A 24,925-nucleotide genomic window follows, 5' to 3' on the forward strand; every position below is an offset into this window, starting at 1 on the left:
CCGTCAGGCCTCTAGTTACACTTGTAGCCGAAGTTCTGTGCTGATGTGCTTCACCTGTCACGCAGCTGTGAAAGAGGAGTTCTGCCAGGAAAAAAGGTGGTGAATCTAGACTAAACTTGATTCAAAGGAAGTCAGCTGAATAAGGCTAAGTATAAATCAGACAGGGATGTGGGCAAAACTTTCTCAATTATAGAACAGATCTCCACAGACAGCAAAGAAGGGAACCATTCCACTCCCTTCCCACTGTAGTCTTCCAGTTTATGTAGCTGTTACTCGACATGGGTCCTGTGACCACAGGAATACATTTCCCTGGAGTCAGAAAGGACTGCTGTGGGGGTGAAATCTCTTGACCTATGCCTTGTCCCTTGGTATGAACTTTTAAAGTGGACCATAGGTACATAGACAGGAGTTTGGACCATAGAAATGGAATGCATAAGACTTATTATCCAGTGCAACTATCAGTAGGGAAGAAATTAACCCTGTTACAATGGGTGTTGCTAACTCTCAAGAGCTGGCTGGCTAACACTAAGGTGGTAGCTACTGTTTTTGTCTTCACACTCAGGTCCTTTTCATACGGACTTTTTAACCTGTTCTGGCTTCTGAAGGCAAATGGATTTCTTTTAAGGTTTCACACACCTCAAGGATAAAATGGAGCAGCAGCAGCAGCAGCAAAAAAAAAAGTCAGATTTTGGAAAACCCAGATGAAAGCCTCATTATCTATGGGAGGATGGCATTTAATCCACATTACCCTTAGTAGCATCTTGGCCTCACTCTTCCTCTGTGCTCAATAAAACAGATGGATTCTGTATACCTTTGCTTATATGGTAAAATACATTTCTGTCCCATGAACAGTTTTGGAGAAAAATATGCCCAAGAATCCACAAGCTGGTCCTGGCTACTAGCCATAGTGATTAATGGGCACTTCCACATTCAGAGGCAATAAATCTCTGAATAGTAGTGCTAGTAGGTAACATCAGGAGAAAACCCTGGCTTCTGTACTCTGTATAGAGAGACAATGTAGAGTAGTGGTTAAGAGCAGCATACTCTAATCTGGAGAATTGAGTTTGATTACCCACTCCTCCACATGAAGCCTGCTGGGTGACCTTGGGTCAGAACTCCTTAAGCTGGAGAAAAATGGGGTATAAAAACCTCCTCCTCAGCAGCTAGTGGGCTGCTGTGTGAAACAGGTTGCTGGACTAGATGGACCACTGGTCTAATCCAGCAGGGTTGCTGTTATGTCCTTACTTTAGAAAGATGTCACAATTATTTATTTCCTTAAAGCACTCTATCACATAAAAAACACATATCACACAATATAAATATTTAAATATTTTTAAAACAGGCTAGTGGCAATTACAAGTAATATTAAGCAAGAAGTAGATTGAACAGAGGAGCTGCGGTGGCTCAAGTGGTTAAGACGCTGAACTGCAGGCTGTGAAAGGTCAGTAGTTCAGCAGTTCGAGACCTGGGTGCCACATGACGGAGTGAGCTCCCGTCTCTAGTTCCAGCTCCTGCCAACCTAGCAGTTCGAAAGCAAGAAATTGCAAGTAGATAAATAGGTACCACTTCGCTGGGAAGGTAACAGCGTTCCGTGCACCTTGGTGTTTAGTCATGCCGGCCACATGACCACGGAAACGTCTTCAGACAGCGCTGGCTCTTCGGCTTTGAAACGGAGATGAGCACCGCAACCCTAGAGTCGGATGCGACTGGCTTTCGAGCAAGGGAACCTTTACCTTTACTTTAGATTGAACAGATCCCAGCAAAGTATAGTGCAGAACAATGTCTAAAAATTGGTTACAGTCCTCCTAAAAATACCATCTGAATAGTACTGGTGAATTTCTGGCAGTTTATACTTAGGGGCAACTACCAAAAAGGCCATTCTACCAGTAATGAGTAATCTCTCACCTGAGAGTGTATCATCTGCAGAAATAATTCCCTCCTGAGGAGGTGTACATGGGAGCAGATACTTCCTTAGGTATGTTTAGTATTTATTAAGTATGTTTTTATTTCCAGTAGCTTGAAATTTTGACTGTTTTCTGTCACCACAATAGTTAATGAGAATTCAAAATATTTTACACCAATTGAACTTATGGTGTTTTCTCCACTGGTATGTATTTTGTCAGCTGGACTGTCAGCTTCTCATGTTAACATTCTTTGCAAATGAAAATTACACGGAGTTGCATCAGCTGTGTTGAAATTAGAAAAAAGACAAGTCCCTCGTACTTCTTTGTTAGCAGCTGTGATTGTAGCTGTTTTCTTGCCATTGAAAGGAATCCCTGGGCTCTCTCCAGGTTAACAGAAAGAGGCATGATTATGCAACAGACTCATGATGTATGACTATCCTTTGTCCTAATTTAGGTCAGTGGGATTTGTCTGTATATTCTTGTTCTTTGAAAACCTCATCCAGAGTGTTGAAAGCATTTTGTTTTGGAATGAGAAATCAACATTCTCATAATCTACATCCTTGTGAAAAATCCAGTCTGTGTGAAAAATTCAGTCTATGTGACTCATTCAGAGGCTCAGAACTGGAATTGCTGTGGAAAAGGTGGCAGAGCGGATGTGATGTGTGGCTAGCATGCTGGACTAGGATTGGGGGGGGGGGGCTAGATTCAGGACTTAGTCCTGAAGCTCACCTTGGGACCACTGCTTGGGTTTTTGTAAGAATGAACGGAGAGAGTAGGGGGGGAAATGGCTGGGAGGATCCTGTAAGGCTGTTCTGTCAGCACAACATCAGCTCCTCTGACAAAACTTTTGTGGACAACGGGAGGGTATTTTTTTGCCAGTTCCCCACTCCTGCTGCAGCTTCCCAGTTTGTCCCCACACTGTTCTTTTGGATTTGCTGACCTAAAGGAACAAAGGGAGGTATGCAAAGAAGGCTGCAGTGAGTAGTGGGGTGGGGAATTTGCTTTCCTGTAGTGCGACTCTGCTTGTTGGATCGAAGCCAATGTGTGCCTTCTTGGGCTTCTTACAGGATAGGTGAGATGAATAACTAGGTAGAGTGTTAGACTCTGAAAGGTATAAAAATGCACTATTTTCCCAAGAAGCTAGACCCATACTTCTTTTATAGATTTAAACTGGTTAAAAACCTGATGACTGTATGTGTGGTTACTGTTTGAAACAGTAAAGAGGAACATACTTTGAGCATGTGATCATTCTTTGCAGAATCACTGGTTGTATGTTCTAAAGGGGAAGCCTTTCATGTTTTTTTTCTCCCATGGGTTTCTTACAAAGGGACAACGATGGGGGTAAGCATTAGTTCCTCACACATTTCTGAATGCCTTCTGAATGCAGGTCAGAAATAATTGTGCTGTGTGAGTATTTCTATCAGATTGCTTGGAAAAGCCAGAAATGAGAAAATTCAGAGCTTAAGAGAACTTAATAAAAAGCCTGAGGTGATTTCAGGGATATGTGAGGTTGGGAAAGATGTTTAATAAAGGCACTTCCAGAAGACATATTAGCGGTCTGTGTCTTGTTGGCAGTGAATTATAACTGAATGAATATGGTTGATAGAAGCAGCGAGGAATCTTTTTGGGTTACAGAACCCTTGAATGGCACCTCCAAGTCCTAATTTATAAACCAGGGTATGGTTAGTAAGATCAGTTCATCTTGGAAAATCTGCAGCAACAATTTCTGTCTTTTTTGCTGTCCACCCTAATTTAGCCTGAGGCATTTTTGACTTACAGCCAGATTCCAGGACCTTATAGACTAAATCCTTCTATTAGTCTCCATTGTGTCTGCTGTAGGGTGTGTACAAAGATTCTTTCTCTCCCATCAGAAAGTATTGATGCCTCAAGGGAATGCTGTCCTTTTGCACCTGCCCATCTGCAGTTTCTGTACACCATTGTGGTGTGAACTGTAACATGATGCCCTGGAGCTCTCTTGAGGGTTCTGTAATGTTGTTGGCAAGTGTACCGAATCTCACTGTAAACAGCCCTTATTGCAAATGTAACTAGGGCCTAATAACAGACACATGTGCTGGTGCATATTTTTAAATGCCAGACCAGCTTTGTAGGGGTAGGTGGTGTAAGGTTGGGGTTTTTAAACATACTTTTACATACAAATTTTTTTTCACTCTAATTCAGTCGTTGAATTATTTATTTGAAACTTCTGCCAGCTAATGAGTTCCTTGCTATTGTGGGAATCTAGAAAGCAGGAAATTCTTCCCTTTTATAGGTGACTAGAGAAGATTCATTGGGAAAATTCCCTTCTTGAGTATAAGTAAGGCTTGCTCTTTAAAGCTGAATACCTCCTGTATTGCAGAGGTGTTAGACATTTTTCAATATCTGAAGTTTATCTGTGTTAGTTTTTTGCAACCCAAACAACAGACACTTGTGTGACTTTTCTTGGGTTAGAGCCCACTTCATCAGTGGCCTCCTAACCAGCGTCCCCTCTAAGCTGAGGTAGTGTGAGCTAGCTCACAGTTTTTTAGTCTCTAGCTCACACGTTTTTGTCTTAGCCTGGGAAGGATGGCTCCAGAGCAAACTAATTTATGCAGTAGCCAAATCGCTCGCTCACAACTTTAATGCCAGTAGCTCACAAAGTAGAATTTTTGCTCACAAGACTCCACCGCTTAGAGGGAACATTGCTCCTAACCACTAAGGCTTATGCTACAATAACTTTGTAGATCTTGAAGATAACACAAGATTTTTAGAAATGATTAAAGAATTATTGATATTTATAGGTTAAATTCATTCTTGTCCAGTTTTGCACATACATCAAGGTTGCTATTTTTGCATATGGCTTTTTGGAAACAGGCTTTTGATTCTCATGGCTGTAAAAACAAGTTTTGCTATATTAGTAACCGAAAAGAGATCTAGACAGGATTTTTCCAGTGGCTCAGGGACTGACGTGCCTTTTCCTGTCCCCTCACTCACTATGGTTACTACAACCCACAGGCACTGAACTATCCTATCACTTTTTACCCTACCGTTTCCATTCCTTTTTTAGCATGCCCCCCATTTTAAAATGCACATTTAGAAGACAGAATAAATGAAATAAGTAACATAAATTTATGTGCTTTATTCTGGACATAAAATGGGTTTTTTTTAAGATGTGGAGTGCACATAGCCCTAGCAGTCATTTCAGTATGATACTGTTCAATTTTGCAAGGGGGGTGTTTCCTTATTTGTACCAGGATTGATATGCTTATCATTATGCAAAGCATAGTAATGTTACATATGATATCCTTTTTGCTTTTTTAAAAACGTGTTCATATACTAGGCATGTATCAAAAGTCCTGTTTCACATCTGGTTTGCACTGAACCATGTATGTTGTTGTTCCAGCCAGTTGTGGAGATTTGGCAGTGACAGGGCCAGAACTCTTGTGGCTTTGACATTTGAGGTTTTTTAAAAATTGCATTTCTATCTAATTAACTTCTGATGAAGCTAGATATTCAAGCTTTTACTTAAAATATTGAGCTAAAATCCCCCTAGCCACAAAAAATGGAAGCTAAAAGTTTAACATTATTAACATGTGCTGTGATCTTTGCTGTAGAAGTTAACACCTTTGATGATATTTCATAGATTTGGGATCCCCACACATAGTTAAGACAGGGATATATCTAGTTAAAGCCTTTCCACTGAGGTAGGACATGCTATTCTAAAATCAGCTTTGCAGACATTTTATCAACTTCCTCTGAAAACCTCCAGTGACAAACAAGAATAATGAAGGAGGAGGACTAAGGAATGTTGCCTCTCCCTCCAGGTTATGCGAAGTTTGTAAGTCTGCAGCTGAGTTAGAAATTATCCTATGGGACTTCCATCTCAGAGGATCAAACTACACAATATGCTTTTTGGCAAGGTGGGTGAAGGTTCCCCAAAGCACACAGCAGCTGCAGAGAATGTCATTTGAAAAATCAGTGAAGCCCAGTTTGGCTTGGAACTATGGTGTGGGGGAAGGAAGGGCTCCTGCTTCCTGCTCCTGTGCTATTTCACTGAACCAAAACAGCCATGACAGACTCCTGCCAATATTTAAAATGATAGCCGCTCTGTGACTGTGGGGGAGAGCAAGTGAGGTCTGGGGAACCTGGACTAGAATTGTCAAACAATGTACTGTAGTTTGGCCTCAGTTCAGTACCATAACCACCGGGCACTTCCTTTCCATCCCTATGAGAATTCTTGTCTTCAGTGGTGGAGTTGTGAACTAACCAGATACTTGTAGGTTACTTTAGGGGAACTGCTGATGAAAAATTTGCTGCAACTATGGTTTTAAAAATGTTTGACGTCAGAGACTGTTCCTGTTCTTCAATAAGCCTGTATTATGATTGTTGGAAAGTAAACCTATTTAAAGAAATTCTAGTTTTTCCATGGATACTTTCTCCATGCAGGAAAAGAATTTTCTGTGCAATAAGTTGCTTTTTCTCTTACTTCCGCTTTAAATATACACAATTTAGATAGTTCCATGATTGAGGGAGGGGGGGGCTTAAAAAGAAAATACAGTGTAGTCACTGTGGCTGCAATTTGAAGTGGAAAAGTTTCTGGGGTGAGAGGATTTAATAGCCTGTGTGTGTTGAAAATAGCCTCCCCACCACCACTTTTAGCCCCCAAAAGGAAAAAAAGGACAGGTACAAATCTTTTCTAAGCTACAGAATAGGTAATGTACCTTAGAGTTAAGTTCGGGGGGGGGGGATCAAATTAGATTGGATTAGGTATGTAATTGAATGACAGTTCCTGCCTGCCTATTCTTGGACTTCCTGTTGGGCTAAAAGTTGTTCCACAGGATTTCTGATGAGTAGTCTAGTCAAGTTTATTTTTTAACTTATTTTCCCACCTGAGTGTCTTTTGAGTCCTTAAGCACTGGGGATTTTTTCCTAAATACCATAGAAGGACACTTGTGCAATCTCACAAATTCAGTGACCTTGGCAAATATGGTCCTATGACTTCCCTGTTAGCAAAGCCACGAGAGCACATTTGCCAAGGTTGCTAAATGGCACTTGGAAAGGTTGTGACTTTTTTTGTGCTCTTTGCAAACAGAGGAAAAATGGGAGTAGAAAGAAGGGGAAGGAGGCACATTCCTTGCCTGTGACTTTATTTATTTTGATAATGTGATCCTATGCAGAATTGCTCCAGTTTGCATTGTCAGTTTCTTTACACCTAGGATAACATAACACAACACAAAAAACCTTTATTAGCATAACAACAACAGCAACCTTAGGTACAGAGATGGTAGGCATGCAAAACAGTTAATTCACTACCCCCTTCTGCCGAAAAAGAACTTCTCCTATATGCTCTGTAAAGGAAGTTTGCCACCTCTTCAATGGAATCAGCCCTGTTTGAGGCTAGAAGGTTCATTATCTTATTCCTCAGATTTGCCCTCCAGGATTTGCAGTATAGGGCCGAGGTGATAAGTGCGCAAATCCTGGTAAAATCTACAAGTCAGAAGTACATGGTCCGTTCCTTCAATCTCCTTTAGCCCACAGGAACATAACCTATCAGGGAATGGTATTTTTTAAAAATCTCCCATATAACACAGCTGAGGGGAGCACATTAAAACGGGCCAGCGTGAATACCCTTCTAATATAGGGATCAATCAGACAGGAAAAATACTCTGGCAGCGTCCTATTAAGAGAAATCCCCCAATGAATGGGAGAGCAATGCCCAGTAGCAAGGCTTCTAAGTTCTTGCATTTCTATATGATCAATCTCTGTTTAAACATGCCAAAAGCGTACTTCTCCGAAAGAGGGATCAAATCATCCATGCTGAGCCCCATCAGTGTAATTTTCCCTTCAACGCATGTCAACCAATCTGATAGGTGAGATTTGCATAGCATATAAGCGATGAGACTATTAGGCTCACTTCTATAGAGGAGGCACAGCCAGAATTTAAAAGTTGAGAGCCCTGCTTTAGTGACTAAGCGTCTCTGGTTTGTCTCAAGGCATATTGCCGCATAAGGTACGCAAGTTGGGAGCCCTAGAATTTTTCTAAGAAATTTGGATTGAACACTTTCAACCATTTTATTAAAAGCAGAGATCCAAATTGGGGCACTGTAGAATAATTTAGCACATATTTTGTGATTAAACACCTTGAGAGCAGAAGGAATAAATTGATTTCATTTCATATAATAAAAGCGGGAAATTGCAAGTTCACTGCTATTCACTGATTTTACAACCTCCTTAGTATGGGAGACCCAGTTAGCATTGTAATGGAAGTGTATACCAAGGTATCTGAAACTCTTCACCTGTTCGATAGGATTTCCTCGAACAGTCCATTTAGAGGGTTTCCAACTCTGACCGAACACAATAATTTTTGACATATCAAAATTGAGGGAAAGCAGGTTCTTGTCACAATATACTGGAAAGTGCATTAGCATCCTTTTCATCCCAACCTTTGAAAGTGACAGAAGGACAGCGTCATCAGCATATAACAATAACGGGCAGTGTCTTACTCCTAGCTTGGGGAAATGATCGTTAACACCACTCATAAAGGGTGCCAGATCATTCAAAAAGAGATTGAACAATATCGGGGCCAGGATACAACCTTGCTTGACACCCACTGAAGTAGCAATTTGTGGCGTTAGGATGCCTTCTTTTGAGTATCTCACCTGATTGCCTGTTCTTGGGGTTCTGCTTCACTGAAGTTCACAGACTTCAACAGAAGATCTTCACACTGACCCTTAGGAGTGGGGATGGATTGAACCCTGAATAGGATAAACCTGCAGGAGTCTGTTCACTTCTAAATTTTAATTAGAAATGTCTGCTGAGGGGTGGGGTAGGGGGAGTAAATGCTGTTTGCTCTTGCAGAACATTGTACAGCTGTTGTCTTTTATTCTATTTTGTTTTTATCAGTCTGGTATATACCCTGTAAAAAATAAACCAAGAATGTTACTATTGTTATGAATTTGTGAAACTACATAAATCCAAAGAAGGCAGCCACATCCCACGGTAGTGAGCTCATCTGCTAGCAGGAACCTTGACTCCTCTTGAATCAAGTAAACTAAGCAATTTGGCATCAGATAGCTGAACAACGGCACGACACTTGCACCTAATCGTGCCAAGGAACAGTGCAAACTGTTACCCAAGCTATTTAGGGTGGATGCATATTACAGATTCTGTAGGTTGCATCATCCAGATGTGAGCCAACCTGTAGAAAATACGGGGCTCAGATAGACACAGTGTTCCTGAGCTCACCCTGCTTCTGACATGCAAAAGAATTTCTAAAATGGATGTTACTTTTCACATTCTTGAGGTAATTTGTTACATGGTTTAAAGCCCATGAAATGGAAGATTTAAAAAATGGATAGGCAACAACAGTTAGACTATTGTTCAGAAATTTAAGTGCTATCTTAATAAGAATCACATCCTTTTAACTGTGTTGAAGTCAGTGGGCTTAGAAGGGTGTAACTCTGTTTAGGATTGCACTATCAATTTCCAGTTCTTATTTGTCCAACTTTTAAATAAATATGGGTGAGACTTCATGTGGATGAAGATCCAAAGATCGACTTCAGACATGCCCAAGGGATTAGGCACACCCAGTTTGACTTTTTATTTTAATTTTATTCCCTCTTTGACCTGTAAGTCCGTATGTGTTATCCCAAATTGCTTTTGACTCCTCTCAGTTTTGATAGTGATTTGGCATGTGACACTTGGTGCTGCTGTTCAAGAAAGACAGATCCAAAGCCTGCATGGGCATGTGGAACTAGTTGCACAGTTCTTAAGATCTAGCAAGGATCCTTCTGCATTCCTACTCAACAGGAATTCTTCTGAAACTATTCCTATCTTTTTGCTCACTTTCCATTTTTGTGTCTTAGGTCTTTTTCAGTGCATATTGGGCATGTATTTGGGTGTGTTTTATCTTAATGAAAATAGCTGTAAGACATAACAAACACATACAAAGTATAAAGAAGAAGAAGAAGAAGAAGAGATTGGATTTATACCCCGCCCTTCACTTGGAGTCTCAGAGCGGCTTACAAACTCCTTTCCCTTCCCCTCTCCACAACAGACACCCTGTGAGGTGGGTGAGGCTGAGAGAGCTCTGACACAAACTGCTCTTTTTCAAGGACAGCTGTGCCAGAGCTTGTGACCGACCCAAGGTCACATCAGCAGGTGCAAGTGGAGGAGTGGGGATTCAAACCCAGTTCTCCCAGATTAGAGTCCGCACACTTAACCACTGCACCAAACTGGCTCTAATTCTTATTATACATGCATCCAAACAGTGGATCAGTAGAAGATGTGGAATGGAATACTCATTGCAGCAAAACTAAGGAACATATACAGAGCAGAGAAAGTGACAGTCATTCAAATAATGGGAATAAAAAATGATCCAGTAGACCCTGGCCTTAATGACTTAGTTTCCTTAGCTACTGAATCCTGATGTCTTATCTCTTAGGCTTCTCAGCATTTACGTTCATTATTGTATAGAGAATATTGCAGAGAAAATGTTTATGTATGGTATGTCGTTCTTGTAGAAACAGCATGGGGACAAACAGAAGTAAGTAACTTTGATGTTATAAGAGATGGAGTTTAAGACTGACTGACAGGCTGACTGCTATGGTGACAGCTTCAGTCTACATGCACCTCTGGGCAACAGCAAATGAATCAATAAAAGTTAAGGATCTTGGTTCCTTTGGGGCTAACAGGACAGCTGACTAGTTCTGGAGTCAGAACAGATGTAGGACGAAGATATGCTGACTAATGAAGGCCAAGAGATGCTTCTCAGTGTTTTGGCCCAGAAATGTGGTGCTTAGTAATAATACGGGGAAACAATAGTGATTTTTAACTGATGTCGTTGTCTCTGTATGCTGTCCAGATAAAATCTTTTGATGAAGGAAGAATTGTGTGACTTCAGCTGCATTTTTCCCCTCATCACAGCAATAGCGGTTCATTTATAATAGTAACTTTTAGGTTAGTCTTTATATGTCAGATCTCTTGCACGTACATGGCCTCTTTAAACTGGGAGGCAAAGATATGCAGATCATCACAAGTTAGCAATAACTATTTTTAAGAGTGAGGAAGATGAGCGTTCAATATTTATAGTAGCTTAACTGGCTCTTCTCGGGGTCTGTGCTGTTTGTTCTTTTCTTTGGCCTCAGTAGGAGGAAAGGGGTTATACAAGACTTGTTCCCTCCTGCTATAGCTATGCACCAGGACTTTTCATCCTTGGCCTGGTAGTCACAGGTTGGTTCCTGTGATCTGCTCCATGTGCCAGGTACAGAGACTGATCCAAGATAATAGTGCAAGCTGCCTATATCTGGTAGGGCTAGAAACTGCTTTCCCTGGGGTTAGCAGGTGGTTTCAGCTATGCTGCTCTAAAGCAACCAGTGCTGTTCCTACTGTATTAGTGCTGCCAGTAACAGCTAATGGCTATAGCAGCTTTCTCTCATTTGACTGCTATGTGTTTGTTTTTACCTTACGTTTCTCCCCGGTGATGACATTCTTCCCTCCTCCATTTTCATCCTCACAACAACCCTGTGTGGTAGGTTAGGCAAAGTGTATGTGGCTGGCTCAGTGTCACCCAACAAGCTTCCATGCCAGAGTCGGGATGTGAACCCGGGTCTCCCAGATCATAATCTGGCACTCTAACCTCTACACCACACTGACTCTTTACCTTTCACAACTTTGCCCACTCTAGCAGCATCCCATCCTCATTCTCATTTATGCTGTACATTTCTAATCAGAACAGCAAGGAATAAGCCAGTAAAGTTTTATGTTAACACCCAGATCTGAAAGATGCCATGTATTCTACCAGCTGTTCCACTGCCACTATATAATAGGTAGACAGGGTAGCTGGTCACCATGCCTACAAGAGAGTTCTGAATATAAGATCATGTATGCAATTTATCATTTACTGTATTTTATTATTTCCACTTTTTCTGTAAGATTTAAATGATTTCTTGAAAGGTCAGGCAGATATTTCACTGACTGCCCATATAGATTCTCAAAGAGGAATGCTGTAAATAGGAAGAAAACAAAAAGCAGGAGGAAACTTTGGCCATTACTGGTGGCTTATGATAGCCTATCAGACAAACTCATCACTTTATATGCAGCATTATTCCATACATAGTTGCTGAGGCTCAAAGCATTGTACTGGTGGTAAATTAATATGTAGATGCAGAATAAACAAACTAAGAGGACCATGGGTTCCAACTAGCTCTTACGGTGAATGAAGAAATTTCGTGCTTTGACTATTAGAAGTCCCAGTATGACCATCTAGTCTCTAATATTTTTACAGACAGTAGCCATGTGTTTTCATTAGTTCCTCTGTAACCATGAGAGTTAAAAACAGGTCTTTGGTGGCTTCTGTTGCCTATTGGAAATTTTAAAGGTTTGGTGCTCCAGGTAATGAAACACACACACAGATTTTGAGATTTGTGGCTTATAGTCACAAAACACTTCATAATGACTGAATTCTTGCATGCAAACTTATGACATTTATGAGGGTCTTTGTGACATGTACTGTGTTACTCTTCACTTATTTGGTGACAGTAGTCAAGGAACAATTACTTGCATGTTAATTCATATGCTGTAATCACAGTATGAAAACAATGTTTGTGCAAGACTCTCACATTTCTGTGAATCTACAAGCTGATCACATACAAGGTCTGCTGCACTTAATGCCAAAATAATTCTTGAGTGTGCCTGGGAAGAGCTATAATCTAAAAGGAATGCAGGAGCGTAACTGGAAAAAAAGAGAAGGCGAATACTTTTGTAAAGCGCCAATTCATTCCCTTGTGTACTCCTGCATGTGCATTGTCCCTGCTCTTTGCTCAGTCTGTTATTCATCTATCAGTCACCCCTTCTTTCTCAGTGTCCAAATCCAACCCAGACCCTCCCTTTCACTATACTTTTCATGCAGGTCACTCACGCTCTAATACGCAAATGAACACCCTCAACAATAAGTCTCAGATTAATTAAAGTGTTTTTTTGGTTTTTTTTTTTTTTTTTACAAAAAAGCCTATTTGGACTACTTTTTGAGTGCTCACTTCATTATAGCAAGCATAAATCTCCTGAATTGTTCAGTTCAGAATGCAAATACCACAAGTTGGCTACAAAGCAAAATTGGGCCCTGTTTGATAAGTATGATTACTGTACAGCCAGGCAAAGTTTTTTGCTACTGTCTTGTGCTAAATCTCAGCCTGGCAAATTATGTAAATCTTCTGAAGCAGTTGTCAGAAATGCCATAGTTGTTAGAAGTGTCTTTATTGGTCCTTCACTACCATAATTAGTGTACTTTGGTCCTAGTCTGTTGTGACAAAGCACTGAGAAAGTAGCAGTGGTGAACCCAGTTTGTCACTGAAAGCATTTCTTCAAGTCTTTGCTTCCCATCATTGTCAAATACTCTTTTCTTAATTTGTGTCCTTGCATCTGACCTGCCAGGGAAGGAGACAGTGATTTTCTGCCTTGGGTTCTGGGAATGGGAAATGCACAATGAAGTTGTTTTTATGCCTGCGTGAAACAGCAAGTGTGCATGTGCATGCATGCATATGTGTGTGCATGCACACACTTGCATACTTAAGAGGAGTAGAATGTCATGATCAAGCATCCTTTTCAAAAAGTTTCTGATGCAGATTTTCCAATAACAAACATCCTGTCTTTCTTAATCCACATTTTGGTGATGGCGCATGAGGTGCAGCATTCAGACTGCAGATTAATAAACCACATGTAGTAGATCTCAGTGGCTTACTTTGTCTCTTGAAGAAGTACATCTCACAAAGTAAAACAACAATAAAAGAGCTTCACTGCTTTCTTTTGAGCTATGGGTACCTGCATTTTTTTCAAAATAAGGAAAGTAGCAAGTAGGGAAATAAGATGCTATTCCATTCTTCTTCAGTGTTAATTCAGACCCTTCCAAATGCCTATGTTAAGAGAAAACCGAACTAACAGATGATAATACCTTACTTATTTTTAGTTTAGTGATGGAAGGTTTCAAGTTAAATGTCCCTAATCAAACTGACGGACTTTCCAGGGAAGTGTTAAAAATGTTGACATCTGAATTTGATGGAGCTGAGATATTGATTAGGAACAGCAGTCTTGAAACTCAGCTATGGGTTTGCATATCACACCCTTTCTTGCTCACTCAGTGTATTTGATTAATAAAACATGCTAAGTCTTTTACTTTAATCTTGTACCCAATATTGTCATACTTTAAAGATCCAAGAGCAGCATGATGCATTGCCACCTGGAGGTGTTTGTTTATTTATTCGATTTATATACCGCCCTCCCCGCGGGTGGGCTCAGGGCAGTTTACAACGGTTTTTAATATAATACCATTAAAATAACCATTAAAAGATGATTTAAAACAATAAAACCCTAAAATACTGTGCAACAGTGAGTTCCAATGTCAATCAGCTTATTTGAAATTCAGGCCACTAGAGGGAAGATAGCCAGGAGGGAAGAGGAACGCCCGCTGCCTCAGCCAGAGGCCTAGTGGAAGAGCTCTGTCTTACTGGCCCTGCGGAACTGTAATAGATCCCACAGGTCCCTGATCTCATAGGGGAGCTCAGGTGGGGGCCAGGGCCAAAAAAGCCCTGGCCCTGGTTGAAGGCTAGTCGGATGTCCCTGGGGCCGGGGACTGCTAGAAGATGTTGATTTGCAGACGCAGTGTCCTCCGGGGCTCCTATGGGGAGAGGCAGTCTTGAAGGTGTGCTCTCTGCCTGAGATTCACCAAATGGTTCCTGTCCCTTTTTTTGTTCATATCAAGCTTAAAGGTTCCTGTTCAGTGAATTAGCCTTGGAACTGATTTGTAATGTCATGATATTCCACCACAGGCTTACTGATGACAAGTATAGCGTTTGGAGCCCATTGTTATTTGTTTAAGTAACATATTAAGAGTTCACAAACCTTTTATGTCCTTTCCCTTCAAAGAATGTCAAGACTGGTGGAGCCTGGATTGTAGACAGAATGTTTCTCTGACTGCCAATTGCTCTTGCTGTTGTTCCATGAAAAATCTTAGGGCAGCAGCTGACCTAGGACAGCTATCAGAAAATCTCCTGCAATCACAGCCTCTTGTAATCAAGGTAACTTTTATTGGATGGGATGTATGACAGAATGTGATATATTCCTTAGGCTTGTGAGAAAAAATAGCTCATATAAATATTGTTTCATGTACTGTGTTTCTCACAAGACAGGACAGTATCGGTCTTATGATGAAATGAAGCATTTTCGGTCTCTCTTTCCTGATCTGGTAAATTTTGTGATACATGAAGATTCAGCTGAAGTCAGCAGCAGCCATCCAGGGCAGGGTCTTCCATTTCACTTTTTCCGGTGAGTTTGAGTAGCATTCTGAAGTTATATCCTGCCTCTTTCTAGAACTGATCTGATTATATTCCCAGCTGAGGGACACACAGCGATCTTCCAAAAGTCTGGGGAAAGTGGGGACAAAATACTAGAAAGGATCATAGTGGAGTTATTGCCCCTGTAGATATCTAATTCAATATTGTAATGGTTCATCTTGACCCAAATCTGCTTCAGCTAAGTTTGGAATTTGGCATATATAGGAATGGGTTGGGAGGGCTCATTAAAACAGTTGTGGTTTCCACCTGATTCTGTAGAGTGATCCATACCTATAGGCCTTGCTTTGACTTTGCAGGAACTCCAGAACACTGTGGGCTAGAGGTCTCTGTGGCTCCTGTGCCCTGCAAAGTGTGAATGAGACCCTTCCACCTGTTCCCAGGCACAATAGGGAGGGTACAAGTCCACACTGTGCAGCCCTTGTTACACACCAGTGATGTCACTGGTGTACACTGAGACCTAGTAAAGGTCGGCTGCAACAGTCTATAGGTGACTTTTGGATTCAGGCAAGCCTCCCATAATGGGTGGATTGTTTGCATGGAATTCATGAGAATGAACACCTTAAAAGGAATCATTGCATCGAGGCAGAACATGGGAAAGTGCAAGCAAAGGAGGCTTTGTCACCCAGAAGTCATTTATCTTTAAATCACTGCAGAGGTTATTGTTAATCTGCAGTTACTTTGCAGTGATCACTTTGGTGGCTTAACTGCAATAAAGATGTGAAACTTCTAATTAAGCTATGTTTTATCTCTTCAGAGCTATCAGTTTAATTCTAAGTATTTCCTAAAGAGGGTTAGTTTGAGTCCAGTGGTACCTTTAAGGCCAACAAAGCTTAATTCTGGATATAAGCTTTTGCGTATCTGATTAATTGTGCATGCACATGAAAGTTTATACCCAGAATTTATACCCAAAGTTGGTCTTAAAGATTCCACTGGGCTCATACTTTGTTCTATTGCTTCAGAACAGCACAGCTACCCACCTGAATCTAAAGAGGGTTAGTTTATATATAGATAAATATAGATATAGTTGTAGAAGATTAACAATTATCACAATAATATCAGAACTATAACAATAATACAATGATATGCCAATATCACCGTATTACAACAAATACTGAACAGTAATCACATAAAACAAACTCACCTATTGCCAGACAAATTTAGGAACAAGCAGATTGAAAATTTATTCAAGTAAGTGAAAATAAGGTAGGTATTTGGGAATATGTTTTTACAATAATTCTAATAATAAACAATATTTCTAATCAAATTCACTTCAAAGAAGAGACAAAATATCTTGATACCAGTGTTCCATACCCTAAGTCTTCAACCTCAAATCCTGTGCTGTGAATTCCAGAAAAGGAAATCATTTTTCTGTTAACTTAGAAAGGCCAAGTTGAGGTTCAGACTGGGAAATGGATTCTGTAATTTTGTCCATAAAAAAAAATCCCGAACTTTTGAATATCAACTATCCATAGATGGTAAACATTTACTTTTCCAATTCTGAGCTACAAGGCATTTAGCGGCAGTGAGTAGGATAATGATTAATTCCTGACATATTTTAGGAATTTATGAGTAGTCGCACATATTAAGTAGTATTAATTCTGGTGTGTCTAAGATAGAATATCCTTTAATATTCTGGATATGTTGTATTATTACTCCCCAAAATTGTCTAACTTGTATGCATAACCACCAGCAATGTATGAATGAACCACAGTTCTTCCAGCAGAAAGGGGAGCAGGCAACATTTATACTGTGTAGTAAGGACAGCGTCACATACCATCGAGGGAGCAGCTGAACAGGAATAAGTTGAACCTTCAGCAATTTAGACTGGAAGGCAATAGGCATCCATATCCTTTTCCACTGAGAGTCAAGTAAATCGCCGGTACACAATATACGGTTACAAACCTTCAAATTGATATCCAGGTGGTACCTAACTCCAAAACAACTTCACAAAATAAATGCAAATAATGACCCAAGCTGCTGGAAGAAGTGTGGACACGAAGGCACGTACCTCCATTGCTGGTGGGACTGCCCACAAATCACCCCGTTTTGGAAAGAGGTAACGGCCAGAATTAAAGAGATAACGTCGCAAGAAATCGAATATAAACCAGAAGTTTTACTTCTACACAAATGGGACGGTTCGCTGGCAGATAACGCCAGGGAGACCATTTCAACGCTCCTGGCAACCGCCAAATTGGCGATAGCGGAAGGGTGGAAATCACCAACCCCGTCCTCTATAACAAGGTGGCATGATAAGCTTTGGCAACAGTTCATTATGGCCAAAATTGCAGATTTAACACAAAGAGCGCACCAAACGGGCACAACCGCACACACGAGATATGTGACAACGTGGTCGCCGATACTACAATACATGTCAAAGGGAGGAATTCTCCCGAGCAACACAGCATATCATGATTGGCTACACTTATGAGACTCACAATAGGTCAGGATGTACTAGAGGGATCACGCCCGATTTCTTAATAACATGCATTTCAAGTGGTATTAGCAATCGAATAAGAGAAACGTTATAGCACTTGTTAACTGTAAGCAGCTATGTTCATTGATATGTACTAGGTAGCGTGTATTGTGCGGATATACTCTGTATTCAAAATACCAATTAAAATTATTTAAAAAAAGAAAAAAAGAAATAAGATTTAAAAGAATCCCGTATATTTTAGATATAGGGTTAGTTTTATAGGCCTGAACCATATGAACCCATCACGTGGCCAACATAATACAATCAGATGGAAAATATTAAAAAGTTACAGTATAGCTGCATCAGAAAACCAACAGTAATGAGCAGCATAGTTATTAATTCTCCTGAGTTGTTTCCACACTGGGACAGTTCTCCATTTTGCTCTCATTGCTGCTGCAAATGCGAATGTGGCAACAGATCTTCCACATGGAAATGTGCACCTTTTCATGCACACTGATCCCAAACCTGATTTGAGTGTGATCTTCCTGGAAAGATTGTACCAAAGCAGATTTAGGAAACCATGCAGTGAACAGGGAAAACCTGGAGGGTGGGTGACCACACAACTATATCATGCAGAAGCCCCCCCCCTAATTTGTTTGGCCATCATCTTGATGCCACTGACCCTGATTCATATAGCCCCTCCCCCTCCACTTCTCAGTACATGTATACTGGTAGGTAGATGAGCCTTGCAGTTGGCACCCTTTTCATGACTGGGTTGGAAGAGAAAACACAATTGTTTGCATACAGGAGCATTTGTGGAATACAATGTTCTGTATCACTCAGTGCTATTCTCACTTCTTGAACTTGTGATGGACAGTTTGGGTACAGGATATCAAACTATGAATCATGGCAGGTTCCCACACTGGGATTTCTAAAATGTATCACTACCCTCCCTTTTCCTGGAAGGGTGAATAGGCTGGGAATCCCAAAGCCCCATATGCAGTTTTTGTTAACATTGGACGAGGTGACCTTTATTTCCCTTCTTGAAGATATAACTTTCAAAATGAATTTGATTTTTTAAAGAGCTTTCAAAATTACTGTTATTGTTGCATCAGCCATATGGTTCCTTGATCACATTGTTCTCCTGGGAGAAGATAAGTGATCTGAATTTAGTTCAAGGAGTCCCAGACTGTAACTCAGTCTCTGGTAAAATTATATTACACTAATTTTTATTTTACTGCTGCAAAATGGGTATTTGTGCTTTCCCACAGGATGAATAGTGGGTCCAGGGTGGGAGACAGGGATTAGGTTTAGGAAATGGTTTAAGGAATGCTAAGTACTCCCCCCCCCCATGTCATGATTCCAATATGAATTCAGTCCCCTGGTGGCTACTGCCCTTCAATGGAGGAAGAGGGAAATCTGATTGCAGATGTCCAGGATCACTACTAGCTTGGCCCAGATATAAATTTTTTTGAAATAGTTTGGGTCTGGGCAGAAATGGTATGGTATAATATTATGATTCTCTTCTATATTCTATAGGAAAAAACCTCTGAATAAAAGTCAGATTATAGAGGAGATTTTCCCCATCTTCTCTTCATTGTGGTCCCCAAACTCTGTTTCCTTGGAAAGCTGTTTTCTCATCCACCACCCAAAACTTCAGGATAAGGTCAGTATTTTAAAGATGGTATCCACCTTTGGGTCACTGTGTTCAAGCATGCAGAGGACTGGAAGTATCCTGTGAATTCTCAAAAGTGAGGTATCAGGGTGTTACTTGCTGAACATAAGGTCAAGTGTGTCCCCATGTAAAAGACCAGTATTTGCATATTACATAGTTCTTGTGTAAGGTTTTGCTCTTTTCTAAGACACCTTATATGTAACACCTGTAAAGGCACCTCTCTGTAGTGTTCTGAGGTAACATGTGTTATGCTGCCTTCTTGCTTTCCTTAGCATTTCCTATGTATTTTAGCTGCCATCAAAGGCTCTCACTTTAGATTTCTTAGTTGAACCCGAAGGACAGGATGGCTTAGTTATATTTGGTAGAATGACAGAATGGTCAGCCCATGGGGGTGCCTGTGAGGTAAAGGGTGATCCTTTAAATAAAACAGTTGATTTATCTTTAAACATAAAATAGAGTTTATTGAGAAGTAGAACAGAGTAATAGTTGCAGTAAAATGTATAAACATAATTGTTTCAGATAGGTGCAATTCTTCTTTCTCTAAAGTTCCTTAAATAGACCTAGCCACACAGTCTTATTTTCTCATTTTCCTCTTAAACTAATAACTTTCACTATCACATACTCCCTTTGCGACCTTGGACTCTGGTGTTCCTAGTTATGTATTCAGTGAAGTGGGATAAAGTGTATTAGGTAAAGTTGCTTTTGTGGTGGTGAAACCTCTGACATTGGGGCTTAGGACTGTGAAATGCTCCCACTGTGGTGGTTTATCCACATTGTATTTCTCCCTACAGTAGCTTGTGCCACCACCTTTCTTGGATCTTGAGGCTGTCAATCCTAGGTAGTGGTGGTAGTGCTTGTTCCTTGTTTCTGTGGGTTATCTTCAGTGGAGCATTTCCACAGATGGAAGGATTTCTGCCTGCAGACCAGGACTTTCTCTTCTGCCCCTCCTCCTGCAGCTCAAAATGCCCCTCTGAAAATGCTTCTTTGGAAGGACAGGGGACCCCTAGAAACAGCATTTTGAGGGGGACGTATTTTGGGCTGCAGCAGTAGGATCACGTTTCATGAGTTTCTGTCTGAGGAAACAGTTTGTTGAATCTAAGGCTATGTTTACTTGGAGACAGGAGTGCATGCAAGCAGCTGTCCCCTGCAGCTTCCGGTCCCTGTCTTGGATACAGGCTGTTTTTGTGTCCCAGGCAGGTGGTGGTGAGGATTGCTTCCTGTGGCTGTTTTTCTGTGCGGTAGAAATGTGCACACATGAAGCAATTTCCAGAAACTGGCCCAATATGCTTCGTGCTTAGTGGCTCTCAATTTCCAGACGGATGGTGGCAGTCATTCCCTGGATGTCTTTCTCCCCACAGATAAAGTCAGTGATAAGGAACAGAGGTGAAGTGCATATAGATGTCACAGCTCCAGCATCACGCCTGTCTTCCATGTAAAATGGCAAGATCCTTAGATCATGGGGCAATTTGACTGCTCTGTCTGGCTTTTGATAGTGATCAGTCCTATAGTAAACACTGCCCTTCTGTATTGGCTGTGTTGCTGTTTTATGGCTCTTGCTTTCCCATGAAACTAAAAGGATGGGGTAATTGAAATTCCTTCCCTATATCTTTCAGACTTACAGGCTGCAGAGCACCTTTGTGGTTGGAAGTGGCCGGCTTACCTTGAATGCTGCTCCTTCGTCATTGTGCAGAGAACATTGCCAGATGCTGGTGGTGGAGCTGGAGGCTGGGGATGTTGGTGAGTGCACTGTCTTGCGCCCCTTGCTGATGTTATGCTGCAGCATGAGGTGGCCCATAGTGTTCTGGGCACTGTTCAGTGCTGCCTATTGTACCCAGTGCACTAGGGAAAAGGTCAAGCCATGGCTACAGCACATGGTAATTGTGCCCAGCTAAATGTTCTAAGTGTCATTATGCAATAGAGAAGAAAATGTATTCCACACCCTGTCTTTTGGGGAAAACATGAACTCTGTGTACACAATGTGGTCTAAATTGGCACTTCCCACTCTGGAAGGATGCCTTGCCATTGTGGAAATCTTGCTGGAAGGCATCAACATAGTTTGCTGTGCAGCAGTAAAAAAGCAAACAGCTATTTAAACAAAGGGTATGATGTATGGCAGAATGTTGCTACACCAGTATCCATGGCATCCTCTTTTCGATTAACTACTGTACTATTTTTTGCCATACTTGAAAGCAGAGCTGTACAACTGAAAAATGAACAGAAAACTACTCTTGGTTAAGTAGGTTTCATTCTCAAAGCAACTATGTAGTCTGTTGGAACAAATATGACAGTCTCTATGGAACAAGTATGACAGAGTCTCTATGGTACCTTAAAGATTGATAAATGTCTTATGGTATGACATTTTGTACGGCAATGCTTATTTCATCTGAAAAAGTAGGTTCTCACCCTTAAAAGTTCGTGTCATAACTCTCTTGACGTGCCAATGGATTAATTGCTGGTAAAGATTTAGGACTCTAAAAAAGGAAAGGGATTGATATGGCTCAACACATTTGTTAATCTTTACAGTTGCATATTTTGTGGTAGTGCAGAGTTCAGTTTTGAGAATGCTCCTGTTTTCGTTTCCTAGAATGTAGGCCGAAAGGGATAATCAGGGTTCTTTTAAAAAGAATGCTGTTTTTAACTTCATTATCATGGGATGGAAGGGAAAAACTGACTCATAGCACTGAAGTCAAAAAGTGTAAATAAATATTTTGGGAGATCAGACTGATTTGTGACTGGCATAGCTTGCAAGTGCATTGCGATTTTAAAAGTAGCATTACCGTAGAACAGACTCATACAACATTTTTGCCTTTCCCACCCTGAAGGCTATGCGAACACGGAATATTGGACAACAAGTTTTAATTCTATGGGATCAGAGCCTGCTGTTGTTTGTGATGGATCCGCCAGTTAAAAACACTTGAAAGAAGTCGGTTTCAGTATGAGAAAACTGCACAATCAAAGACAAGGAAGGAGAGTACAGAAGAGATGAGGATGATGTAGCTGCAATTTCCAGGGACGTGGTTTCCCTTATTCTGCACATCTGCAGTGAGGGAGGCTGTGCACTTTAAAAGGGCATCTTTGCCAGACCTTCAAGATAATATGGACCCTTCCTTCAATGTATCAGGAGTAACTGGAGGAGCTCAAGATCTCTCTGTTTTTACATATTGTCCTTGAAAGTCAGTGGAAGGGTTTGGAGATGGGAGAGGATCTGTAACATACTCTTTGTGAGCACCACTGTTCTGCACTTCAGAGGGAATTCTTACTAAATACTTCTTTCCAGACATCCTGGAGATGTATTGTCCAGACTGCTTATTAGTCTGTATCTAGGTCACTTCTACAAAAGGAACAAGCTACTGAAATGTAATCTGAGGCCTGAGGACACCACTGCAGGAGTAATCTGCGCTGATCTGGTTCTGTGTTACAGCCTGGGCACAAAGACGTCATCTGCAGCTGCAATCTGCAGCTGCAACTTTTGCCATGATGTGATAACCTTTCTGCATTATCATAATATCCAAGCATAATTCTTTCCAGTAAAAATTCACTACATTTGCTCCCCTAACAACCCTCTGGTGTGACTTTATGTAGTCATCCCTTTCAGTGTGTGTGTGTGGTAAAGGTGGGGTTTGTATATTTGACAAGGGGGAAGCACTTTGCAAGTTTCTTTCCCATCCCTCTTCACCAATGAGTTGAAATGCATATTCTTACTAATTCCCTGGACTGGATCAATTTAATGCCAAATCTAAGATTTTTCTAAATGACTAAACATTTGGCTGCTTGGTGCAATTTGCTATAGGGTTGGTTTTGTTTTATTTTATTTTTGCAGAAAGTGTTGGAAATTATTCTTATGAAAATTTTTGAGGACATCCCAAATCAATCCACACTTTGGTCTGCTGCAGCTGTATCCACCTAAGCCTAGGAAATGATGTTAAAAGATTTCCATGCGTATTTTGCTTGAATGCTCTTGTCCATCTCTTGTTTAAAAATGCTGATGGGTGGATACTCTAATGACTGTAATTAAAGGCAGGGTTGTAACAGGGAGTTGTTAAGGACTGGGCTATGCCTGTGCTCTTCCCCTTCCCCTGTGTTTTGTTGTTTTCTTGAGTCTTAATCCACGTTTTAGAATGCATGTTGATTATCCTTGAGCTTCTTCCAAGCTCCTCTGTCCAGTGCCTTTAGAGAGGATCAGTTTCAAGCATGTGCTGTCTACAGTTGTAGTGGTGCTTCCCAAGGGTGAATTCTTTAGGCTCCTGCTGTATTAAGATAATCTACAGATGTGTCAGGTGGGCTGAAGTTAGAGCCCAGCAGTGAGGGCTCTGGGGCATCCATTTGAATATGCTTATATGCTGTTAGGGATTTTTTTTTAAGTTAACAATGCAACTTTCTAAACAAGAAGATTTTATTTATTTATAAGTAGAGCTCAGTTTTAAGAAAAAGGCTGGGACAAGCTATCTTTCTTTGTTGCTAGAAAATTTAGATTGGATATATTGATAATTGTATTACAATAGCAGTTGAAAACCCCTGTCAGAATCAGGGCCCAGTTCTTTTGGGTACTGTGCCAAAGGCTCCCTGTTTAATTGTGAGTGTTCTGTTTTATCAGACATGCATTGCTGACTTGCAGGCTGTAATGTGAGACTAGCTTATGACTCTGAAGTTGGAGATTTGTGTATTATAAAGATCAACATATAAAATAGGGGATAGCACTGTGGAAGTTTGGACATTTGAAGGGTTGGTTTTCAATTTGCCTCCTTCTCCAGCATTTCCCTTGACCAGCTGGCTAACCTTTGCCACCCCCACCCCCTGTATTTCACCTCTTTTCTGTATATTGGGAACTCTTACACTTGCTTCTTGCAAACCTGACTGAGATCACTAAAGGGGTGTGTGTGAAGCTTTGAGGGCAGAATATCATTAAGTAGGTATCTGATAACAACATGTAGAGTAAGACTGGATCCTGTTTATCATAAGCAGAAACAAATTTTCCACCACACCCCATCCCCTGCGACCAGTGCAGCCTACTTCATCCCTTGAAATCATGCTCTGGGGGAGGGGGGCTGGTGGAACATCAGGAACAGAATAATGGTGTGAAGTGGGGGTTTGCGATGGGAGAAGGGATACGGCTGTCCCCTTTCTGCTGGCAGATAGGATCCAGGCTGCAGAATTTGCTTTTTTATTACTCCTGAACCAGTGACGAGCACCTGGATTTATGGCAAAGCTATAGGAAATCAATTAAGCAACGGGTGAAAGACTTGGATAAGCAAATAGGAGTCTAAAATTTACTTATTTTTAGTTCTTTAAAAAACACTTTTTGAAGCAAGCAACTTTGTCTTGGTTTCTGGGTTTATCCAGATCAGCTGTGGTCAAGGATGAGTGTAAGTTTTAATCTCTTTGTTTTGTTTGGTATGGACACCATTTCCAGCTTGGTAGTAAAATCCCTTATCTTAGGTAATTGTATCAGCGATGCTGACTGCTAATAGAAAAAGGGTAAAAAAAAATTCCTTCTTTCTGTAAACCCCAGGGTCTTCAGAGAGCTGTGGCTTTGCAGGCCAGCTTGTGCATACGCTGTATAAGCATTCTCATAAAAATATTTTTTCTTCTCAAATGTAGATCAGTAAATAGT

General features: G+C 40.9%; 1 protein-coding gene across 1 annotated transcript in view; it reads left to right on the forward strand.

Moving 5' to 3' along the window:
- The window catches only part of LOC107117353 (chromosome unknown open reading frame, human C6orf89), a 30,496-nt gene extending 6,879 nt beyond the window's left edge, over positions 1-23,617 (forward strand). The window contains exons 4-8 of the mRNA XM_015419453.1: positions 14,799-14,950; positions 15,058-15,197; positions 19,179-19,305; positions 20,928-21,051; positions 22,137-23,617. Coding sequence (XP_015274939.1) covers positions 14,799-14,950; positions 15,058-15,197; positions 19,179-19,305; positions 20,928-21,051; positions 22,137-22,222 — 629 coding nt within the window. The 3' untranslated portion in view covers positions 22,223-23,617. The remainder of the gene's footprint in view (positions 1-14,798; positions 14,951-15,057; positions 15,198-19,178; positions 19,306-20,927; positions 21,052-22,136) is intronic.
- The last annotated feature ends 1,308 nt before the right edge of the window (positions 23,618-24,925 follow it).

This window comes from Gekko japonicus, unplaced genomic scaffold (assembly GCF_001447785.1).
Source record: "Gekko japonicus isolate JY-2015 unplaced genomic scaffold, Gekko_japonicus_V1.1 scaffold591, whole genome shotgun sequence".
Lineage (NCBI taxonomy): Eukaryota > Metazoa > Chordata > Lepidosauria > Squamata > Gekkonidae > Gekko > Gekko japonicus.